This window comes from Carettochelys insculpta, chromosome 3, assembly GCF_033958435.1.
Source record: "Carettochelys insculpta isolate YL-2023 chromosome 3, ASM3395843v1, whole genome shotgun sequence".
NCBI lineage: Eukaryota > Metazoa > Chordata > Testudines > Carettochelyidae > Carettochelys > Carettochelys insculpta.
In genome coordinates, this window is record NC_134139.1 from 55,172,804 (window position 1) to 55,192,726 (window position 19,923).

Consider the following 19,923-nt stretch of genomic DNA (forward strand, 5'->3'; position numbering starts at 1 on the left):
GATTTTAATTTTGAAGAATTAATGCAAAGTTTTAAAACTTAAGTATCTGAAGTCCAGAGCTATCTGAAATTACTTCATATACATTGTTGGAGTGATAAATAAATATGAAAGCTGGTGTCACTAACAATTTTTTTTTATCTCTAAAGAGCTAACAAGGAAACCTTGGGAAAGAACAAATACAGTGAATGGAAGCAAGTCACCAGTTATCTCCAGGTATGCTGCTTTTTATACCAGTGCTTATCTTTCTCAGATGTGCAACATTGTTATTAGTCATTGTGCCTAAAAATTATTTGAATAAAACTAATAAATATAATGCAATTTGTACATAGGGCAAGTGAAATATTTCTAATGTTTTTATGGGTTTAGGAACAGTGATACTGAGTTTTGAGGCAGATTGATGAATAAGTACAAAACAAAATCTTATTAACAAATATCAAAATACAGCTTTGCTTGTTGCAATGTAATATTGGTTATGGACCCAAATTCCCCTTCAAACTGCATGTCCCTTGGTCCTTAAACATGACTTGTCTTCTCACTAAAGGCAGGTAAAAAATATTATTCATGCAGTCAACAGCAGATGAATCTACCTAACAACCTAGTCCCTCCGTAGTATGATACGGTAATATATATACCCAGCAAGGTACGTAGGTGTGTTGATCAATTCCCAATTCTTTGCTGACAGTTCAGACAATGTCCCTGCCCATTTAGATTAGAGATCTGACATAGAAATCACCAGGATAGCAATTCTGCCTTTTGGGATGACTTGCTTAATTACTGGTCCTTTAAAATTTCATCTTTAACAAGCATATATATTAGGCCAGAAAGTAAAAAAATAAATAATTGTTCAATTAATGACCCTGTATATCCTACAAACAACTGCTGATGAGCTTAGGTTCAGATACTTTTTATAGTTAGTCTAAGGATAGCTTTTCCCCCTGAGAAATACATTGTGGGGATCTTTAAAAGCACCCCTTTCTCGGTTAATCCCGAGGAAAATGTTCTTTTTCAAATACAGTAGGGTCTCAACATTCCCGAGGGGTCCGTGTTCAGAACCTTCACAAATGTTGATTTGTGTGAATGGGGATGGGCCTCAGAGCCCCAGGGAGGTGGTGGCTGACAGCACTCCCTGCCCTGGGGAAGCGGTGGCCTCAAGCAGCCACTTGCGAATAATTGAATTCGCAAATATTAAGTTCATGAATGTGGGGATGTTACAGTATATTAAATGATTCTTTTTAAAATTTTAAAGGACAATAGGGTGATAACTACATGGAGCAGGGGAAAATTATCAAATATAGATCCTATATTCTGTAAATGCCTTAGTGCTGTGTCACTAGCAAAATATTCTTATCCTAGATCATGTGTTCTCAAAGAAAAGCTGCACCAAGCAGCGTGGTAGTATCTTCCCCTCCCTCCCCCGTCCAAATTTCTAAACACTAGGCTGGCTGTTGCTTGCAGAGTCTTTTGCCTTCAATTTTCCAGTAAAGTGATGCAAATCTAATGAAAACAAAGCCTTGATGTTCCATATGAACAGACAAGGGGGAGCTCACTCATCGGCTCCATACCAGAAAGCCATCCACTTGTAAGACCTTGGTATCCAGGATATTGATTAGGAGTGGACCTCTTCACCGCAGAACAAGAAGTGGGTTTATTAATGAGTCCAAACATTCTGTTTGCTTTTATGACTGTTGGTGCACATTAAGTGGATTTTTTCAGAGAAATAGCCACAGTGACTCCAACATCTTTTTCTTGAATGGTAACACCTAATTTAAATTCCATCATTTTATATAAGATAGTTGAGATTATATTTTCCAATGTGCAGTACTTGGTGTTTATCAACATAAAATTTCATCTGCCATTTTGTTGTCGAGTCATGCCCTTTTCCTTTTGTAACTCTTCACAGTCTGTGGGACTTAACTTATCTAAGTAGTTTCATATCGTGCAAATTTTGCCACCTCACTGTACTCCTTTTCCTGGATCATTTATGAATATACTGAATAGGACAGGTCCCATTATAGAACCCTGGGAGACACCACTCTCTCCCATTTGAAAACTGATAATTTATACATACCCTTTCTTCCTTATCTTTTAACCAGTTACCAATCCATGAGAGGACCTTTTCTCTTATCCCACAACAGCTTATTTTGCTTAAGAGCCTTTGGTGAGGGACCTTGTCAAGGACTTTCTCAAAATCCAAGTACACTATACCCACTGAATCCCTCTTGTCTGCATGATTGTTAACCACCTCAAAGAATTCTAATAGATTTCTAGGAATGATTTCCCTCTATAGAAACCATGTTGACAAATTATCTTCATCTGTCTGACACTTTTGTTGTTTATTATAGTTTCAGCTAATTTGCCCGGTACTGATGTTAGACTTTACCAGTCTGTAATTGCCAGGATCACCTCTGGAGCCCTTTTTAAAAATTGGTGTCACTTAAGTTACCTGCCAGTCATTTGGTACAGATGCTGATTTAAATGATGGTTTATAGACTTCATTTAGTAGTTCTGTAATTTCACATTTCAGAAACTTTCAGAACTCTTTAAGTAAATAACATCAACTTCCAGTGACTTAATATTGTTCATCAGTTTGTACCAAAACATCCTCTAATGACACTTCAGTCTAGATACTTCCTGAGATCTGTCACCTAAAAAAAATGTCTCAGATTTGGGAATCTTCTTCACATACTCAACTATGAAGAATTTGTTAATGCAAAGAGTTCATGCAGTTTCTCTGCCAGAATCAATGGGAGAGTGATTGGTGGTCAGTTTAGCTTGTATGTGTGATCACCACAGCTTCATTTTTTTTTCTAGCGGTAGCAGCAGCAGATCAAAGTGGACAAAAATCTTACTTGTTTGTTTAGAGCTGCCGAGACACTCTTCCCCATTCTGCAGTGGCCATGTGCAGAGAGGGAAAGTGCTTCCATAAAATGTGTTAAGATTGCCAATTAGAAGGTCTTTTTGTACTCTACATACCACTGAGTGGTTGATGCGTTCCTCAGCAAAAACATGTTGAGCACTGTTTTGTAAAGGCCATTCTGGCCCTAGCTAATCATTGAACACTACTGCTTATAGCACATTGGCCCAGATTGTCACCAAAGCTCAATTTACAGGTAGTAGGAGTTTCCTTTCTGATAGGCCTTGCTAAAATCTCCCTCTAAAATATGAAGAGATTACTAAAGTTGCATATGAGAATTGTTGGCCATATCTGCAAACTTGACAAGTAAAGCAGGATTTTTTTCTTTTCAGAGTAATTAAATAAGGAGACTCAACAGGGTGGTTGATATTCACAGTAAATGTGAAAAATAAAAAAAAAGAAAAATACATATTCTACTTTAATTTTTTTTAAATCTCATTTTAAGTTTGTTTGGTTTTTTTTTTCAATTAGTGGTCAAGATTTAATTGGGTAGTAGTCAAATAATAATATAACTCATTTTCTAAAACTACATATAATTTAGCTCTAATATAGCCTAAGTTAGTGTTTTTCCCCCTTCATAGACGAGAGTCTCCATGGAAAAATATGATTGCTTCTGAAAACAGGTCCTATGATTCATTAAACAGGTATCATCCTGTTAGGCTTTGAAGCTTTTCTTAAATAACATACTTGACCAGTACAGGGCTGGGTTTTTCTACATGGATCGGTAATCACCACATTCATAAATGATATCAGTGTCTTCCTAACAGTTTGTCCATCTTTCGTTCATTTATAGTCGTATCCATTTTCAGAATCCTTAAATATAGGTAGGGAAGGATCAGAGCAAGAGAGTATATCTGCCATCCATTCGAAATCAGGTGCTTAAGACAAACGTTGTTCTTCTTCTGGGTCATACAGAATTTGTTTTCATCTCTAATTGCATAATGCCCCAAGTTTTCCCAAGGGGATTTAAGATAACTCAACATTTGATCAATAGTGACCCAAAGAATAATCCTAAAGTCAAAACCAGATGTCATTATAAAGTAATGTCATGCAACTTTTATTTTCACTTGTGTAAAATCTCAGTTATACAAACACGTGGATTACAGTGTACATCTTCTGACAGCTTGATGACATCTTGATGACAGCTTCTGAAGAGCTTCTGAGTGGTAGCATCCTAAGAACCTATGATTTTTCAAAGTACGCTCATCCCTCATTAAACAAGTACTTTAGTTATGAGTACTTGCTTAAACGAGGGACACACATACTTACCTTTGTTCACTAGACGAGTAAACTCCCCCCTGCTAATATGAGCTCTACCCGCTCCCTGCGGCCCCAACCCACTGCAGCCTGACACCCCACCACTGCTGGCCCCATTGACCCAACCTGCCGCAGCCTGACACCCCTTCACATACACACACTGCTGGCTCTGCAGACCCAACCTGCTGCCACTGCAGCCTGAGCCTGCTGCAGCCTGAGCCACCCGCCAGCCCCAACCCACCACAGCCTGACCCACCCCCACCCCGCCCCCGCTGGCCCCACAGCCCCAAACTGCCACAGCCTGACACAGCCCCAAATTGCCACAGCCTGAACCGCCTGCCCCCCTCCTGCCCCCGCCATGGACCCAACCAGTTACCAGGTTTTAACCCTCCCTCTCGCTTACAGCCCCAAACTTCCCCCAGCCTTTAACCCTCCCCAATCCCCTGCACCCCTTCCCCTCCAAACCCAAGGTTCACTTACCTTTGAAAAGCAGTGCCACATGCTGCCACTCCTTCAACGAATTAGGAACCATCAGAGACTTTTACATGTATTTTAATATGAATTTAGTATCCCTCTTACGAGTTTTTGCCTGCGAGCAGGAAATTAGGAACCAATTGCGCTCGTATAGCAAGGGATGAGTGTAGTAAGACTGGCACATAAAATCACCTAGCTACTAAGAGAATCTAGCTTCCTGAGAACGTATTGCACCTCATATTGTATTTCTTGGACGTTAGCACCAGATAAAGGACTAGATGATGTTCATCATATAGTAAAATTGCCCCCAAATAGACTTCGCCTAACATAAATGTCTGAACAAACTTTATTAATAGAAAGGATGTGTTAAATGCATACCCTGATCATGCAACATATCATCATGTTTCTGTTGCAAAGACAATTGCAGAATTGTGATTGGGTAATATTGGTCATATGTTAGATCTTTGGGGGGAAAGAAATGTATTTGTCATTCAAACCAAATAATTTAGCAGTATTTAAAATGCCAGTGTTCAATGGTTTAAATTTTTTTTAAAATGCCTTAAAAAAGTACTTACAAATTACTGAAATGTTTCTGGACAAGATGGTACAGGGTTCAAATAGTTTTCACTCAAAGTATGGTACATTCTGGAAGACTACTGACAAATTTCTCGACTTTTAAAATTATTTTTGCTTGTCTTTTTTCATGAAAGCAATCACTGTGGTGACTACCTATTCTTTTGTATGAAAAGCTTCCCCCTCAGTAGCTAATTATTTTTGGTGGTGGTGGTTTGCATGTTTGCATGAGTCAGCTCTTTATCTTGCATGTTTAAATCCAGTTTTCTCATTGTTTTTGTAGTTGGCTCACAGTCTTGGTACATAATGCTATGAACGACCACATGGAAGAGCTCAGTAGCCATTTCAGGACTTGATGGTTGAGATATTTTGGAGGTTGTGTTTTCATTAGCTGGTATTTCCTCTTGGTTGCATTACTAGCAGCTACAAGTGCATTTGTGAGAAACAAAGGGTATTAACTGTAGATTTGACTGAGATTTTTAAAAATGCCAAATTCCAAAGGAAATTAGCATTGATGGGGTTGACTGAACAAAATAGGTTTATTGCCCAAGATGATATTCATTGACCAAGATTTATTGACCAAGATATTCATGAAGGAAAAGCATGACATTTTAATACATTCTTTAATGTGTCTTCATGCTGATCTCTAGAATTTACTTTTTTCTGTAGGCCCTTTCCTATCCAGTTCTCTGACAGCTTATGACTGTAATTTTGATGGGAAATGTGAACAGGAGCACATACACTGATGATGTTTTTGAAACTCTAAACCATTTTTTTCCAAACTTAAAATGGTCACATACCCCTTTTGGGATTTCAGTCTTATTGGCATACACCCTCTCCCAGTGCTGTCCCAGTGCTTATTTCCTGATTTTTAGTAATTTTCTGCCATGTACACCTTGAAATCATTTGGCGTACCACTGATGGTACTCATACCACACTTTGGGAAATGCTTCTCTAAACCATCAGCAGCCTGTTTTCGTAAGGGCTAAAATTCTGTCATTCGGTGCGTGTGTTTTGTTCCTATTGTAGTTAGTCTGCAACCACACTACTGGCCTCTGAAAGAGTAGCTTCCCTTTCCTACTCTGGGCTTTTAGTTATAAAGCAAGACACCAGAAGTGGGAAGAGTTAAATGAAATTTGACAGAAATCTGCAGAAACTGAAGGGGTTTGCCATATGGATCAGAGTGCATAGAAGAACTCTTGGTATATGGAATACTGCCTGTTTGAAAACAAAAATAATGCTTAGATTCTCTTCACAAAATGTCTGAAGGACGCATTTTACTACCAGCTTTTGTTCACTTTCAGCAATTGCAGATGTGGTGAAACAATAGTTGCTGGGTGGTTAACTTCATAAGTGTCAAACAAGGAGCTTTATCATCTGGAAATATAGTAAAGTTTAGTATTTTATGGTTTTAAAGCAGACTTTAAACTGTAATTTGGCTTCACAGCATTAGCACAAATTGTGTAAGCTGTTCTGTGTGGTTCAGTGTGAACTGTAGTTTTCAGCTACTTCCTCTGTACAATTATTTTTTCATATATTTTAACAGCCTTGGGTCAACTTTTATTTCAGTTGGCTCTGATTCAGATAACTTGAGAAGATATTCTGCCTTCATATTAACCATCAATCTACTAAAATAAAATGCTGGATTCTTCAGTCTGCTCTGAGGATTTTGTTTCAGGAAGAGTGAACAACCTCAGGGCTGTTCTACACTGCAAAGTTAGGTCAGCTTAAAACTACATCATTTAGAGATGTGAAAATTTACATACCCTGTTCAGTGTAGATAAACCAATTTAAGCTCTCATATAGACACCTCTATGTCAATGGTAGGGTGATCATCTGTCCCATATGTCAGGCACCAGGAAGGTGTCCTGATTTATTTTAACACAAGGGCTAATTGCCCCGTACCTGCTGAGCTGCCCTTTCCCCCAGGTCAATGCAGGTGCAGCTGCTGGCTGGGAGAGCACATGGAAAACATGCACAGGTCAGAGGGGGAGCCAGCAGGGGCCCTGACATAGCTCATATGTGTGTGTCCCCTTTCTAAGATTTTAATGGGTCCTAGTTTCCCAGCAGCTGCCCCTCCAGTCAGGGTATCTCCTCTCTCTCTCCTCAACCCCCAACCCATTCCACCAAGGCAGAGCTGCTGCCCTGTTCCCAGCTCTCCACAGCTCAGAGAAGTAGCCCCATTCCTGGCACCCAGAGGCATGGAGTAGCTGGGGAGGTCCCCTTGCAAGGCAACAGCCCCATTCCCAGCACCCAGAGGTGTTGGCCATCCAGTGAACCCCCCAACATCCCTATCTTCCTCAGGGCAACTGCTCCTGCAACCAGGGAGTGCTCCAGTGGAGCGGCAGTCCTGTTGCAGTGCCCCATGCCATGAGGCAGCCAGGAGCTGAACTTTACTTCTACAGGAGTACAGCCAGGAAACAGACCTCCCCCTCTACCTCTCCCAGGGTGTCCTGTATTTGGCCTAGGGAAATATGGTCACCTGAGTCAATGGAAGAATGCTATCAGCCTAGCTACCAGCTGTTGGTGAGGAAAGAATCCCTTTCATCACTGTAATAGTGCTACAACAGCACAGCTGGAGTAGTGCTGCTGCAGCATTTCTAGTGGAGGCAGGCCCTCAGGTATGTTGGTTTCACGTTTCTTCTCCTGAGTTACACTGTGGACACAAATGTGTATTTGGGGTGTCAGTTTTTCAAATAGGCTAAAAACAGACTATATGAATTCAGTGGGGGGCAAAAAAATCTCAACTCTTGTGTCTAAGATTCATTTTTCAGTGAATGCCCTTTTGTAAACACCAGAAGCCTAGGATGTAGTGCAGGGGAAAGTCCACATTTCATCTGTCAAAAAGTCCAAAAAGGTTTCTGTAATATCAGAAAAACATATAAGAATGTACCAATCCAACTGAAAAGTTGGGGCAAGAGATGGGGAGCGGTAAGATTTTTCTTCTTTCCTTGGAAATATTTTCCAGAGAGATTTGTCAACTTAGGGTAGCTCTTAGTGGTTAACCAGGAATAAGGTTTACTGTGCCAGGCATTGTAAACACACAGGCTACATCTACACTTACCAAAACTTTGAAAGGGCCATGCTAATGGCCAGGTCGAAGAATACTAATGAGGTGCTGAAATGCATATCCAGTGCTTCATTAGCATGCTGCCGGATGCAGCACTTTGAAATTGCTGCATGTCACTCCCACTTGGCTCGTCTATACCGTGGTCCTTTTCGAAAGGACCCCACGAACATCAAAATCCCCTTATTCCCATGAGTTTATAAGAATAAGGGGATTTCGCTGTTGGTGAGGTCCTTTCGAAAAGGACCCTGGTGTAGACAAGCTGCGCGGGAGTGAAACACGGCAACTTCGAAGTGCTGAGGTGGGCGGCATACTAATGAAGCACTGGATATGCATTTCAGCACCTCATTGGTATTCTTCGATCTGGCCATTAAGCATGGCCATTTCGCAGTTTTTGGTAAGTGTAGGCACAGCATTAGTGGAACAGACAGTTTATGTCCCAAAGAACTTACTTATCCTTCATCTGTCTTTTCTGTTTTGGCTGTAAGGAAAAGGAATATGACGTGAAAATAATTATGGATAGCAAGCACTGTATTCTTTTATACTTTCTATTTATTTGGAGAGGGGAAACAATTAGAGGGAGATGTGCAGTTTTCTTGGGTTTGGCTAGATGTAAAAGGGGTTAGCTAAATAGCAAGGCTAAGAAAGAAAAGACATTAAAAGGAGGGAGACATGACAAACACCAGCTTCTATCAATGTATGTGTGAGTGGTTCGCACCTGGGACTGGGTGGTCTAGTGGCTAGGCCCCCGGCCAGGGCCTGTTGGCTGGGTCTTCAGCCTCACCCGAGAGTCTATGGGTTAAGTTTGGGGCATGTACACATGTTCACCACCAGTAGGAACACTTGCTGCCCACTGTGGGTGGCTGTGGGGGCTCTGGTAGTCAGCTAGGCTGCACCTGAACCTCTCCTTGGCAGCTGCCCAAGCAGTTACAGGGAACACTGGTGGTTGGGTTTTATTTTCAAAACCTTCATCTCTCGCACATACCCTACTAATCTATCAAATATGTGGCTATATCTACAGTAAGTATACATAGGTTCCCAAATCTGAGCAGTGTACACTACATGGATGGAAGAGAGCAGAAAACACATATGTGGAGAGCTTATCAAAAACCACATCTGTAGTAAGAATGCTAGCTCTGCATGTGTAAAATGTGAGTCTTCAAACAAAGTTGTAGGTGATTTTAACGAAAAGACTATCAGAAATGTTATGGCTTTCAGACTAATAATGTCTGTAAATGCTGCAGTCATCTGGCTTAGCGTTTGCAATCATGTTTTGAACAGATCAGTCTAGCATTCTTTTTTGGAAATATACCATGTGTTACACTCAAGCAGGGTCATCATCCTGCTTTCTTTAGTCATAGGGGAAAGATCATTGTATCCCAGGCCCCTTTTTTAATTTCGTATTTTACTGATTAAAAAGAAAAATACACAAAGGGCGTATAAGATGAGTTGAGAAGGATATACTCTTCCTTTTTCATATTCTCCAGGAGGAGAAAATAAGAGATCATGGATCAGTTCTGCTTGTTGAATTGTACCTGTTTTGAATTAATAACTCATTTATGTATTGTTTGCTGTGTTTTACCCGTTAGTCATGTTAACCTGAAGAATAGTACAGTGTACCTTGAAAGCTTATCACTTTCACCAACAGAAATTGGTCTAATAAAAGATATTACCTCGCCCACCTTATCATTATAATAGTAATAGATAATATTTTCATGTTAGGAAAATGCCCTTTGTTGATGATTTCCATTCTGTATATACAGCTTTGGTGTTTGTGGGGCTGCCTACATTTTTGTCTGAATCCTCTTTTCATTCTAATTCTTCAGCACAGTCTTGGAAGAAAATAACTATTAACAAAACATTAATTATTTGAGGAGCGTGTCTGCTTTGTAATAAATCTACATGCAGGATAGTAATTTGAGGCCTGTACTGCTGTGTGTGTGTGGTGTTTGTTTTTGTTTGTTTGTTTGTTTTGTTTATTTATTATGTTCTACAGACCAAAATCTACACCATCTGGGCAACCCAGTGCCAATGGGGTGCAGTCAGAAGGGCTGGACTATGACAGATTGAAGCAGGTAATAGAGTACATTCAGTAGAAAACTTCTCAGAATAAGTAATAGCGGAACTCTTAAAGATTTTCAGCTGTTTTTGATTGAATACCAAGTCTGAACCTTTTGCCTAGTTTCAAACCTAAATCCAAGAATTTAACAAAAAAAAAAAATCCTGGCTTAATACTTTCTACAAGCTGAAATCCCCAATAACATACTAGAGTCAGGAATATAGTTTCAGTATTGTTTTAACTGACAGTGATATTTTCAGCTATAACAAAAAAAAGTGTTCCATCTTAATAACAATTGAGGAGAATAGTAAACTTTTAGCACAACAGCAACTCTTTGGTTGCCCTTTTCTTGTTCTCAGTGGTTATTGGTGATGCCAAGTTGAGAAGTACATTTTCACAAGAATTGTTTCTCTTTGCAACTTGGATTCCAGTGCACTTTCAGAAAATCATTATCTAAAATATCAAAGCAGAAGTAGGAAAGAGGGTAGCAAGATGAGAAAAGGGTAAATACATGATAGCACTCTTGCCAGTTTCTACTTATTTTTATTTGTGTAACTGAGAATAATGTGTTGGTTTAATTTCTCCGTTGGATTTTCACATCTTATCTGGAGGACAGTCTGTTGTAGCTATGACTCCTAGCTTTACAGAAATTGCCACTATTTGTTGTGAGAGAACATGAAATTTGTGGTGTAAATCTTTTAATTCAAGTATGGCCAGTCTCAGGTGGTAATCTCCCTAGAAAGCAGTTATAAGATTTGGGCAGCATATTTTTAAAATAGGATATTTATTACATCCAAATAGGCCTGCCAAAGAAGGAGACAAGGGGGAAGTTGCCCCAGGGCCTGGCATTTCAAAGGGGTCCAGAGTTCCTGGCCCCTTTGAGGTGCCACAGCTGTGCATGGCAGTGGGGGTGGGGGAGCAGCACCATGATCCAGGTGCCACTGAGGGCTGAATGCCCTAGGCCCTGCCCCTTCCACTGTGCCCTGGGGCTCATGATAGCTGTTGGCCCTGATAATAATAAGGGATTTTAAGAGTGAGTTTTGATGGCTGGAATATAAGCTTTTAAGATGGCTCAAAATGAACGACTATAATTTTCAGTTTTTCTTAGCTGAAAAGTTGAAATCACTAATTTATTATTACATATATTTTGATACCACAGGATATTTTAGATGAAATGAGAAAGGAATTAACAAAATTAAAGGAAGAACTCATTGATGGTGAGTGTGAACATGATTCACTTCATATTTTGGATTTCTAAATCGTAAAGAATGATAAGCATTTCTTAGCTGAAAAGATGCAGAAATGGTAACTTATTTTCAAGATTTCATCTACATTCTGAGGATTGTAGAATATCAAATGATAGAAGTGCTCTTTCCCATATTCGCTCCATTTCTCATTACAACATTGTAAGAGAGAATCTTATTATCCTAACATTTTTGATTGTGCAGAACTAATCAGGTATGTTATCTGCAGGGTTTTTGGATAGAGCAGTGTTACTGAACAGTGACTGTATTTCAAAGGGGATGGATGAATGCAGAAGTTGAAGAGCATTAGGGTGACCATCCGTCCTGTGTTAGGCAGCACACCAAAAAGGCCTCCCTGCTTATTTTTAAAAAGAGACTCATTGTCTCGTATTTGGGTCACTCCCCCGCTGACCTTTGCTGATAGCAGCTGCACAGGTGCAGCTGCTGGCAGGAGTCACTCCCCGAACCTCAGGGAAGCAGGGGGACTGTGGGCAGCTGCCGCATCCTTGCTGCTTCCCTGGGGCTCCTGGGGAGAGCCGGGGGCTGCTGCTTCCCTGGGGGTCCTGGAGAGAGCTGGGGGCTGCCATTTCTCCGGGGCTCCCAAGAAGCACTGGCAGCTGCAGTTTCCCTGGAGCTGTGGGGCAGGGCCGGCGGTTGCCACTTTACTGGGGCTCCCAGAGGCTATGTCTACACGTGCCCCAAACTTTGAAATGGCCATGCAAATGGCCATTTCGAAGTTTACTAATGAAGCGCTGAAATGCATATTCAGCGCTTCATTAGCATGCGGGCGGCAGCGGCGCTTTGAAATTGACGCTCCTTGCCGCCGCGCGGCGCGTCCAGACGGGGCTCCTTTTTGAAAGGACGCCGCCTACTTCGACGTCCCCTTATTCCCATGAGCTCATGGGAATAAGGGGACTTCGAAGTAGGCAGCATCCTTTCGAAAAGGAGCCCCGTCTGGACGCGCCGCGCGGCGGCAAGGAGCGTCAATTTCAAAGCGCGGCTGCCGCCCGCATGCTAATGAAGCGCTGAATATGCATTTCAGCGCTTCATTAGTAAACTTCGAAATGGCCATTTGCATGGCCATTTTGAAGTTTGGGGCACGTGTAGACACGGCCAGGGAGCACCAGTGGGTGCTGCCTCCTTCCCAGCTCCCCTTGGCTTGGAGCTGGGAGGAGCTGCCCCTCCTCCTCATATTGTTTTTGGGACAGGGAGATATGATCACCCTAAACAGGATCATCCTTGCGCATGTTTTCCATCACATGATGCTCCTTTCATTTAGGAAAGGCAAGGTTATCATATAATGTACCGCTTAAAATGAAAGCCAGAGCACTCGCAGCACACACTTCAGAGTAGTCTGTATTTACCCTATGATTGTTATTCTAATGATTGCTTTCAGCATTGCCTCATAATTTGTGATATTTGGAGTTTTTCTTAATCACGTGATTCAAGGTAGGATTTTTACATGAATCCAAACTTTCATTGTAAATTAAGTAGATTTCTAGTCCTCATAGTTTTGGGAGAGTTTGTAAACATGGCTCCTAAAACTCAAAAAAAAACCGCAAGTCAAAAAACTCCAAAATTGTTTTAATCTCATTGTTTTAAAACCAGACACAGGGATTTTCTTGGAGAAGGACATATTTTTCGTTTGAAACTTGGGTTTGGCAGGAGTGATGAAACTACAGTGATTAATGGTAAATAATATCAGAGTAGGAGACTCAAGGCCAGATAAAGGAATAAGCAATTTAGACATGTGCTTAGGACACAGTTTGAGGAGTTGGATTGGGGTGAAAACCTGAGTGGTACTGTGACCCTGCTTACAGGGGCACAACAGTGTTCAATTAAATTTTGTCCTGTTGCCCCCTGTCATAATGGAAGGGTGGCGAAGCCAAACATGAATGAGCAAGGGGGCAGCCAGCACTGATGCTCCTCCTTGCTATCCTGGGGCAGGCTCTTATGCCAGTATCTGAACCAGATGAACAGCTGGAGCTTTGCTGCCTGTGTCCACATGCTAGACGGGGAAACCAGCTGGGAGAAGGGCCCCTCAGAGTCCTGGGGAGGTAGACATAGGAGTTTACTAGAGCAGGGTCCATAACACAGGAGCCAATAGCTGACTGATCTGGACAGAAGAGGGGTAAATTAACCCTTTCGTATCCAGATAAGTCAGTGACTTAATTGTAGTGCATGGATTTTGCTTAATTTAAACTAAGCAGCATCTGTGTATGTTTGTATAGTTATGAGTCGTCAGTCATGAACACAGTGATATTTCCCTACTTTCATATTATTGAGAAAATAAAAGTTTAGTGTGAGAGCCTAATGTAGTGATAGAAAGATAAAGGAGGTATCATCTGATGGATATAAGTCTTCAGTTCTAATTTCAGTGGCGTGTCTCTCTGCGATGCAGCAAGGGTGAAACACCTCCAACCCTCAGTTCCTAGGTCCAGGTCTTCTGACTGGGGAGAAATTTTGATAATACGCTGTCATTGGGAATATGAGTTAGGCAACATTCAAAAGCCCTTTTTCCACAAACACAATAGTACAAAATATGACACCTTTTTAATTATATTTTAACATAGAGTTTCATTGCTTACATAGAAATTACAATGAACTTGGATAATCCTAGGGAAATTAGTCTTGACATGTAAGACTGAAAACATTTATTCATCAGTCACTGTAATATTGTCTCCCTCAGAAGCACAATAGCTACATACATTGTCATGCTGATCTTTGTGCCAAATATCTCTGAATTACTACTTTTTTGCACATGATGGCAAATCAACTTAAAACACTCCTTCCATGTGTAACATTAAAAAAATATAACAAGATATGTTCTGAGCATTAACTGATGACACAGTCAGTCAACAGTCACAATTTAAATTAATGAGGGTTGCAAATTTGATAAGCATGTGCAAAAAATAAATAAAGTTGACTTCTAACATTTTTCTCAGATATGTTTACATCATTGTTTTAAGTTTGTTGTGTTTGGTACCCTTTTGTTTGTGGAAGAAAAGAGCTTTTGAGTGATAGCCAACTCAAGCCATTTCCAATTGCACTGTATTATCAAAATTTCTAAAAAGCAGAGGAACTGGAGCTGAGTACTAGAGGTAAGTAGAAGGGTCAGTGACTTCTGCCACCACCCAAACAATGCCATGGAGGGTGAAATTATTATTCTATAATAATTTATGAATCAAACATCTCCTTTTTATTTCTGTAAGTAACTTACTCTTGGAATTACTCAAAATTATTCATCCCAGCACTGAAAAATTTGTGTGTGTATTCATGTAGCAGCTCCCTCTCTCTTTTTTTTTTTTTCCTCCTTTTTTGTTTTTTTTTAGCCACTAGGCTACGTACTGTGACCACCATATAGTGGAAGCAGGTCTAGAACCTAATCCTCCTCATCCCCCCTCCTGGTGTGTGAACTGGTTATAGTTTCTTCCAATAAAGAGACAATAGTGGAAGTTGAGACAGAGGGAAGTATCAAATATCTGAATATTTCATACCACAAACTATGTAATCTGGGTGAGAAATAGATTCTGTCTAGTGGTGTCAAACAATCTTAGAAGTACAGCATGATATATTTTTATCAAGGTGGTTTCTGACAGGATGAACTCTTGATGCAAAGGTCAAATATGTCAGTCTAGGCAGTCTGGAGTTAATTTTTTTAAAGATACATAATATTTAATCTATTCTTTTTCTTCCCTAATCAGCAATCAGGCAAGAACTGAACAAATCAAATACTGCATAAAAAGACTAGGGCTAAGCCAGTGTGATTATTTCACTTGGTATAAAGTCAACTACATTTTGTGAGCTGTTAGAAGAAAATGGAGACGGACGCTTGGAAGGAGGGGAAAACGACATTCTGAAAACGTTCAGACATCACTCTGGTGATATGCTTTTTCCTTCCTAGTTTGCTGCTTTTTTCTGACCTTCACAGCAGGGTGGAAAAGAGTCTTAAAAGTTACTGTAATGATTATGCAGAAGTTCCCACATTTGTCAGACAAGATCACAGTGCATTGAGATGTTCTCATGTTGAGGTAAAATTGCACATATTTCAGAATTCATTGTCAGTACAAAAAAGGAAAAAAGCTTGGGAAGGCTTTTCAGAGAGGTTTTCTTATTAATGAAGGGTTTAGTGAGTTATACCGTTGTATTACAAATGTATCTCAGGTTTGTCTTCCTATCATATCTGATATTTCCATTAATAATGTCAAAGAGCAGACATGCAAGTTCAAACCACACACAATTGGAAACATACTTTAAAGGGCAATATCACCTAGAAAGTGATGGCATATCAAGTTTTTGGAATTTTATGATAGGAAGCCTCTCTAGTTAGCCTTCATACAGTTTTGTAAACAAAACAACAGTCCGGAGTTTAAAGATGTAGATGCCTTCCTAAATTGTTACAATGCTTTACCAAATCTAAGACTTATACGTAATACAAACCAGTGGTCAAATGTAAATCCTTAGTATGTCGTAGATTTTACGATAGATTTTTCAGGGTTTTTTTATTTAGATTTATGCATGTGGACATTTTTGTAATGTAGCACAACACAATCCGCTTTTTAATTAAACAAAAAAACATTGCATGTCATAACTAGTAAGTAGCCTTTTTCATTTTTAAGGCTTAATTAATGCCAAGGAAAAAGTGGGGGTTGGGAAGGTGATACTTTTGACTTAATTTTTTTATTAAGTTCTGCACTATTTTTCCTAATATTACATGCATGTGTAATAATGAGGAAAATATTGTGACTTTTATCAGTAAACATGTTAAGAGAACCAGGTACTTAACCCTTTTTGTATAATTTTTTTGAGTTATTTGTGTTTCTGATTCAAGAGTCATTCTAAAACTCCCATCTCACATTTGTTTAATTTCTTAAATTCGTAAAAATCCAAGCCAAGTTACATTTATCAGCTATTACCAGTGATGTACCTGTGGTAGTACAGGATGCACAACAATTACCCACACCTTTATTGTCTGAGAATCCCTTTTGACTCTCTGAGGAAACAAGGGCAGTGGCTTCTTTGATGAAGCTTTAGGTCACAGCAGAAAAAGGGAAGCAAAACAGTCCTGGGTCAGCATTGCCTTTAGTGAAGAGGGTGAGAATATTTCTGGGGAGATAATGCTTTCCCTTGTCCCCTGGTTCTAATAATTGTTTAAACACCTCATATATGCAAAGCTCTTTTTAAAACAGATAAAATTCAGTGGAATAAAAATCCTGCAAGTCAGATCCTTAGTGCTTTGGAAAATAACGTGGATAAAAATCTTCACTTTTCCATTGCATCTCAAATTGTTCTGAGCAGTAATAGTGCCATCTTTGCTTTGCTGTCTATGCTGATTAGGAAAAAATATATCGACTGGTTTGGAGGCATTATGCGTGCTACAGCTTACTTATCTCCATTCATAGAACAAAAGCTTTATATAGCATAAGCTTCTCAGTGCTGGAAACCAAAGCAAATCAACAGCACTATCTGTTTCTGCCAGGCTTGAATGAGGAATTTTTCTCCAGTTTAAACATGTTCCTGTTTCTGTAGACTCAAATTGTAAAATTGTTCTACAGTAGAAATATTGCCTAAATCAATGTATAATTATGTTTCCCAAAACTGATAATTTTCCTGCATGCATTAGTGAAGGCATTAAACAAATTGCAGCAAGATTGAAATAAAAGGAGGCATTTTCATCTTTGATAATTTTTGTTTTTTGCAAACATTTTAACATAAAGGAAGTTTATTCTTGTCAGAAATCATGTTTGATCTTGTTTGTTAGGTAAGTTCAAGAGTAGTCTACTAGAAATGTAATGGATGTAAGTGGTCCAAAGTAATGAAACAATTAAACTTCAGATTGGTGGGGGTGGGGGTGGGGATGGTTTATGCACTAAATGTTTGTGCCTTGGTATAAAATTAACATGATTTCTGTTTAAAAGAAGAGCAAATGTCTTTTTTGTGCTGTTTCTACATACATACTTTGCATAATCTTATATTGCTGATTTGGTCCTTTCCAGAAAATCTGATTTCAATTAAAACTTACTGTAAACACTTGCTGTCACACTGACAGTTACACCATTGCCAGAGATTTCAGTAATTAAAATGAACTACAGAAGCTAAGATTATTTTGCTCACTGTTGAACTAAGTTCTTTGAAAACCATATTATGATGGTTCTGTGCTTTTGTACAGTGGATGTCTTAAACTGAGTACAGTTTAGGAGATCCTTTCTAATTCCAGGAAGGTATTGCTTTCCTCAACACTGTGATCTCATCTGTGCTAAATCTGTGCTATATACAAATGGCTAACAAGTCAGTTGCAAACAAACTGAATGTATAAATCTTAGTGCTGGTGCTGAAATCTCTTCAGATAGTTGTCATGATTTCAAGTTCATTGTTTAAAAAGTTTTCAACATCAAGTGTCAATCAAAACTGAAGATGAACCACTAAGGAATGTCGAATTTTCATGTATTTAGGTTTCTCCTTTTTAGTTTTTTCAGTTCATTCTCTGCTATTTTTACCATATTGTGTTGTTTTAAATTTCTTCCATGCTAACTTTGTTTTGTTTGAGAGAATGAAATAAAATTGCAATATATATCTATATATATGTTGCCATAACTCATTTGTGGAATTTGATAACTGGTAAATCTAGAAAATGCTGTTGTAATTTCCAAATGGGTCTTACTGAAATGTTAAAAATAACTTTTTAGTTTATGCTTTTACCATTTGATGTATTATTATATTACCATTTGTTCTGTTTATAAAATTTCAAATGACTTTTTTAAAAGCTTGCTCTACAAAGAATGTAATCAAAGGGAGTATGAAAAATTATGAATGAAAACTCTTGTACATAATTCAAGCCAGTTGTAGTCACTCATGCTTATTTGTCCCCCTTTGTTGGTCATATGTGGCACAGGCTTTTGCCTTTATGTCCAAGCAAATGCTATGAAAATATCGAGAGTGATTTTTCCCAACTTCTTTTCTGCTGTTTTTCCCTGTATAGAAGACTATTTAAACATTAGAAATAAAGAAACCCCATCCTCAAAGATTCTTGTTACTATGCAGAAGGCTAGAAAAACTTTACTTGACAAATTTAAAGTATACTCTAAGCAACTCTTTATATAGTATTTGTTTGATTAGAGCCTTGAGCCAAACAATTGTTCACTCTCCATTTTTTCCCATTTAGGACACATTGATTTATTTCCTCTACTTCTTGTATCTAACAGTAGCACAAAGCAAGAGGCTTTCTTGCTATTTTCTAGAAACCTCCTTGACATACCTTCTGTATAGTCCTGAAAACAAAGGTTTAAGCAATCTGTGCTGCCTTTACTGACTGCATCTCAAGCACCGGGCTACAAATATCCTATGATCATACATTAACTGTGACAGTTTTTAGTGGTGACTAAGGTTTTTATTTGTACATTAATGCTATTGCTTAAAAATTGCTCCTATTAGATGGCACTGTTAAGCCATGTCAAACACTCAACCTAGACTATTTAAATATCTACCTGTTTTACAGGGGGAAAAAATCCCAGTTCTCAATCATTGTTTAAAAAGTTAAATGTAAAACTTTCATCTGGCTCTCTTAAATACAAAGAATTGTGCACATATACTCTCATATTGTAGAAAGTACAAGACAATCGCTTAATAGTTAACTTGTCTTTCTTAAAACCCTTTGCTGACCTGCTCACATCAAAAAGCAAATTCAAGACTGCATTGCTGAGGTAAAAGCTTCAGTATATACTTCAAGGATGCTAAGTATTCCTAGCTTTTAGTAATAGCAAGGTAAGGGGGCACAAGATATACACAACATGTGTGCAGTAGATGTATTATACAACTTTTTAAATCTGAAGTGTTCCAAAAGCACTGCTTAGATATTCATTAACCCTTTAGCAACAAGTGTCAGTATTATCAAATAGGTACTGAAACAATTCCAAAAAATCAGATTCCCTATTGTAAAGAGCTTTTAAATTCCGATAAACATAACTCAGAAAAGAAAACAGATGGTGTAATTATAAATTAACTAGTTCATTATATCAAAATTGGTAACATCCTCTTAGTATAATCACATGAAATATGAGTACAAATACCAGGCAGAAAATCTGATGCTTTTGGGAGTGCTTACTTTACCAACCAAATATGAAGCTCACAAAATAGAAAGAGGATCTTCACCATTTTCTATAGGTTACAGGAGAAAAAAGGAAAGACTGAGTGGGGGAACAAAATTTAAAAGTTCTGTAGAATCATCTATGTATCTGTCTGACACAATATAAGATTTCCCCAAGGCACTGGAAAGTTTCCTAAACATATCCAGTTAAGTGTTGAAACTGTTGTTTGTGACAGGAAACAAATGAAAAAA

At 38.9% G+C, this 19,923-nt stretch overlaps 1 protein-coding gene across 7 annotated transcripts in view; it reads left to right on the top strand.

Moving 5' to 3' along the window:
* The window catches only part of ENAH (ENAH actin regulator), a 205,245-nt gene extending 187,078 nt beyond the window's left edge, over positions 1 to 18,167 (top strand). For 4 of the 7 annotated variants that reach the window (XM_074989883.1, XM_074989886.1, XM_074989888.1 and 1 more), the window contains 5 exons: positions 147 to 213; positions 3,496 to 3,558; positions 10,282 to 10,360; positions 11,504 to 11,561; positions 15,293 to 18,167. In XM_074989883.1, the coding sequence (XP_074845984.1) occupies positions 147 to 213; positions 3,496 to 3,558; positions 10,282 to 10,360; positions 11,504 to 11,561; positions 15,293 to 15,330 (305 nt within the window). In that variant the 3' untranslated portion in view covers positions 15,331 to 18,167. The remainder of the gene's footprint in view (positions 1 to 146; positions 214 to 3,495; positions 3,559 to 10,281; positions 10,361 to 11,503; positions 11,562 to 15,292) is intronic. The other 3 variants (XM_074989884.1, XM_074989887.1, XM_074989889.1) reach the window with 1 other exon arrangement.
* The last annotated feature ends 1,756 nt before the right edge of the window (positions 18,168 to 19,923 follow it).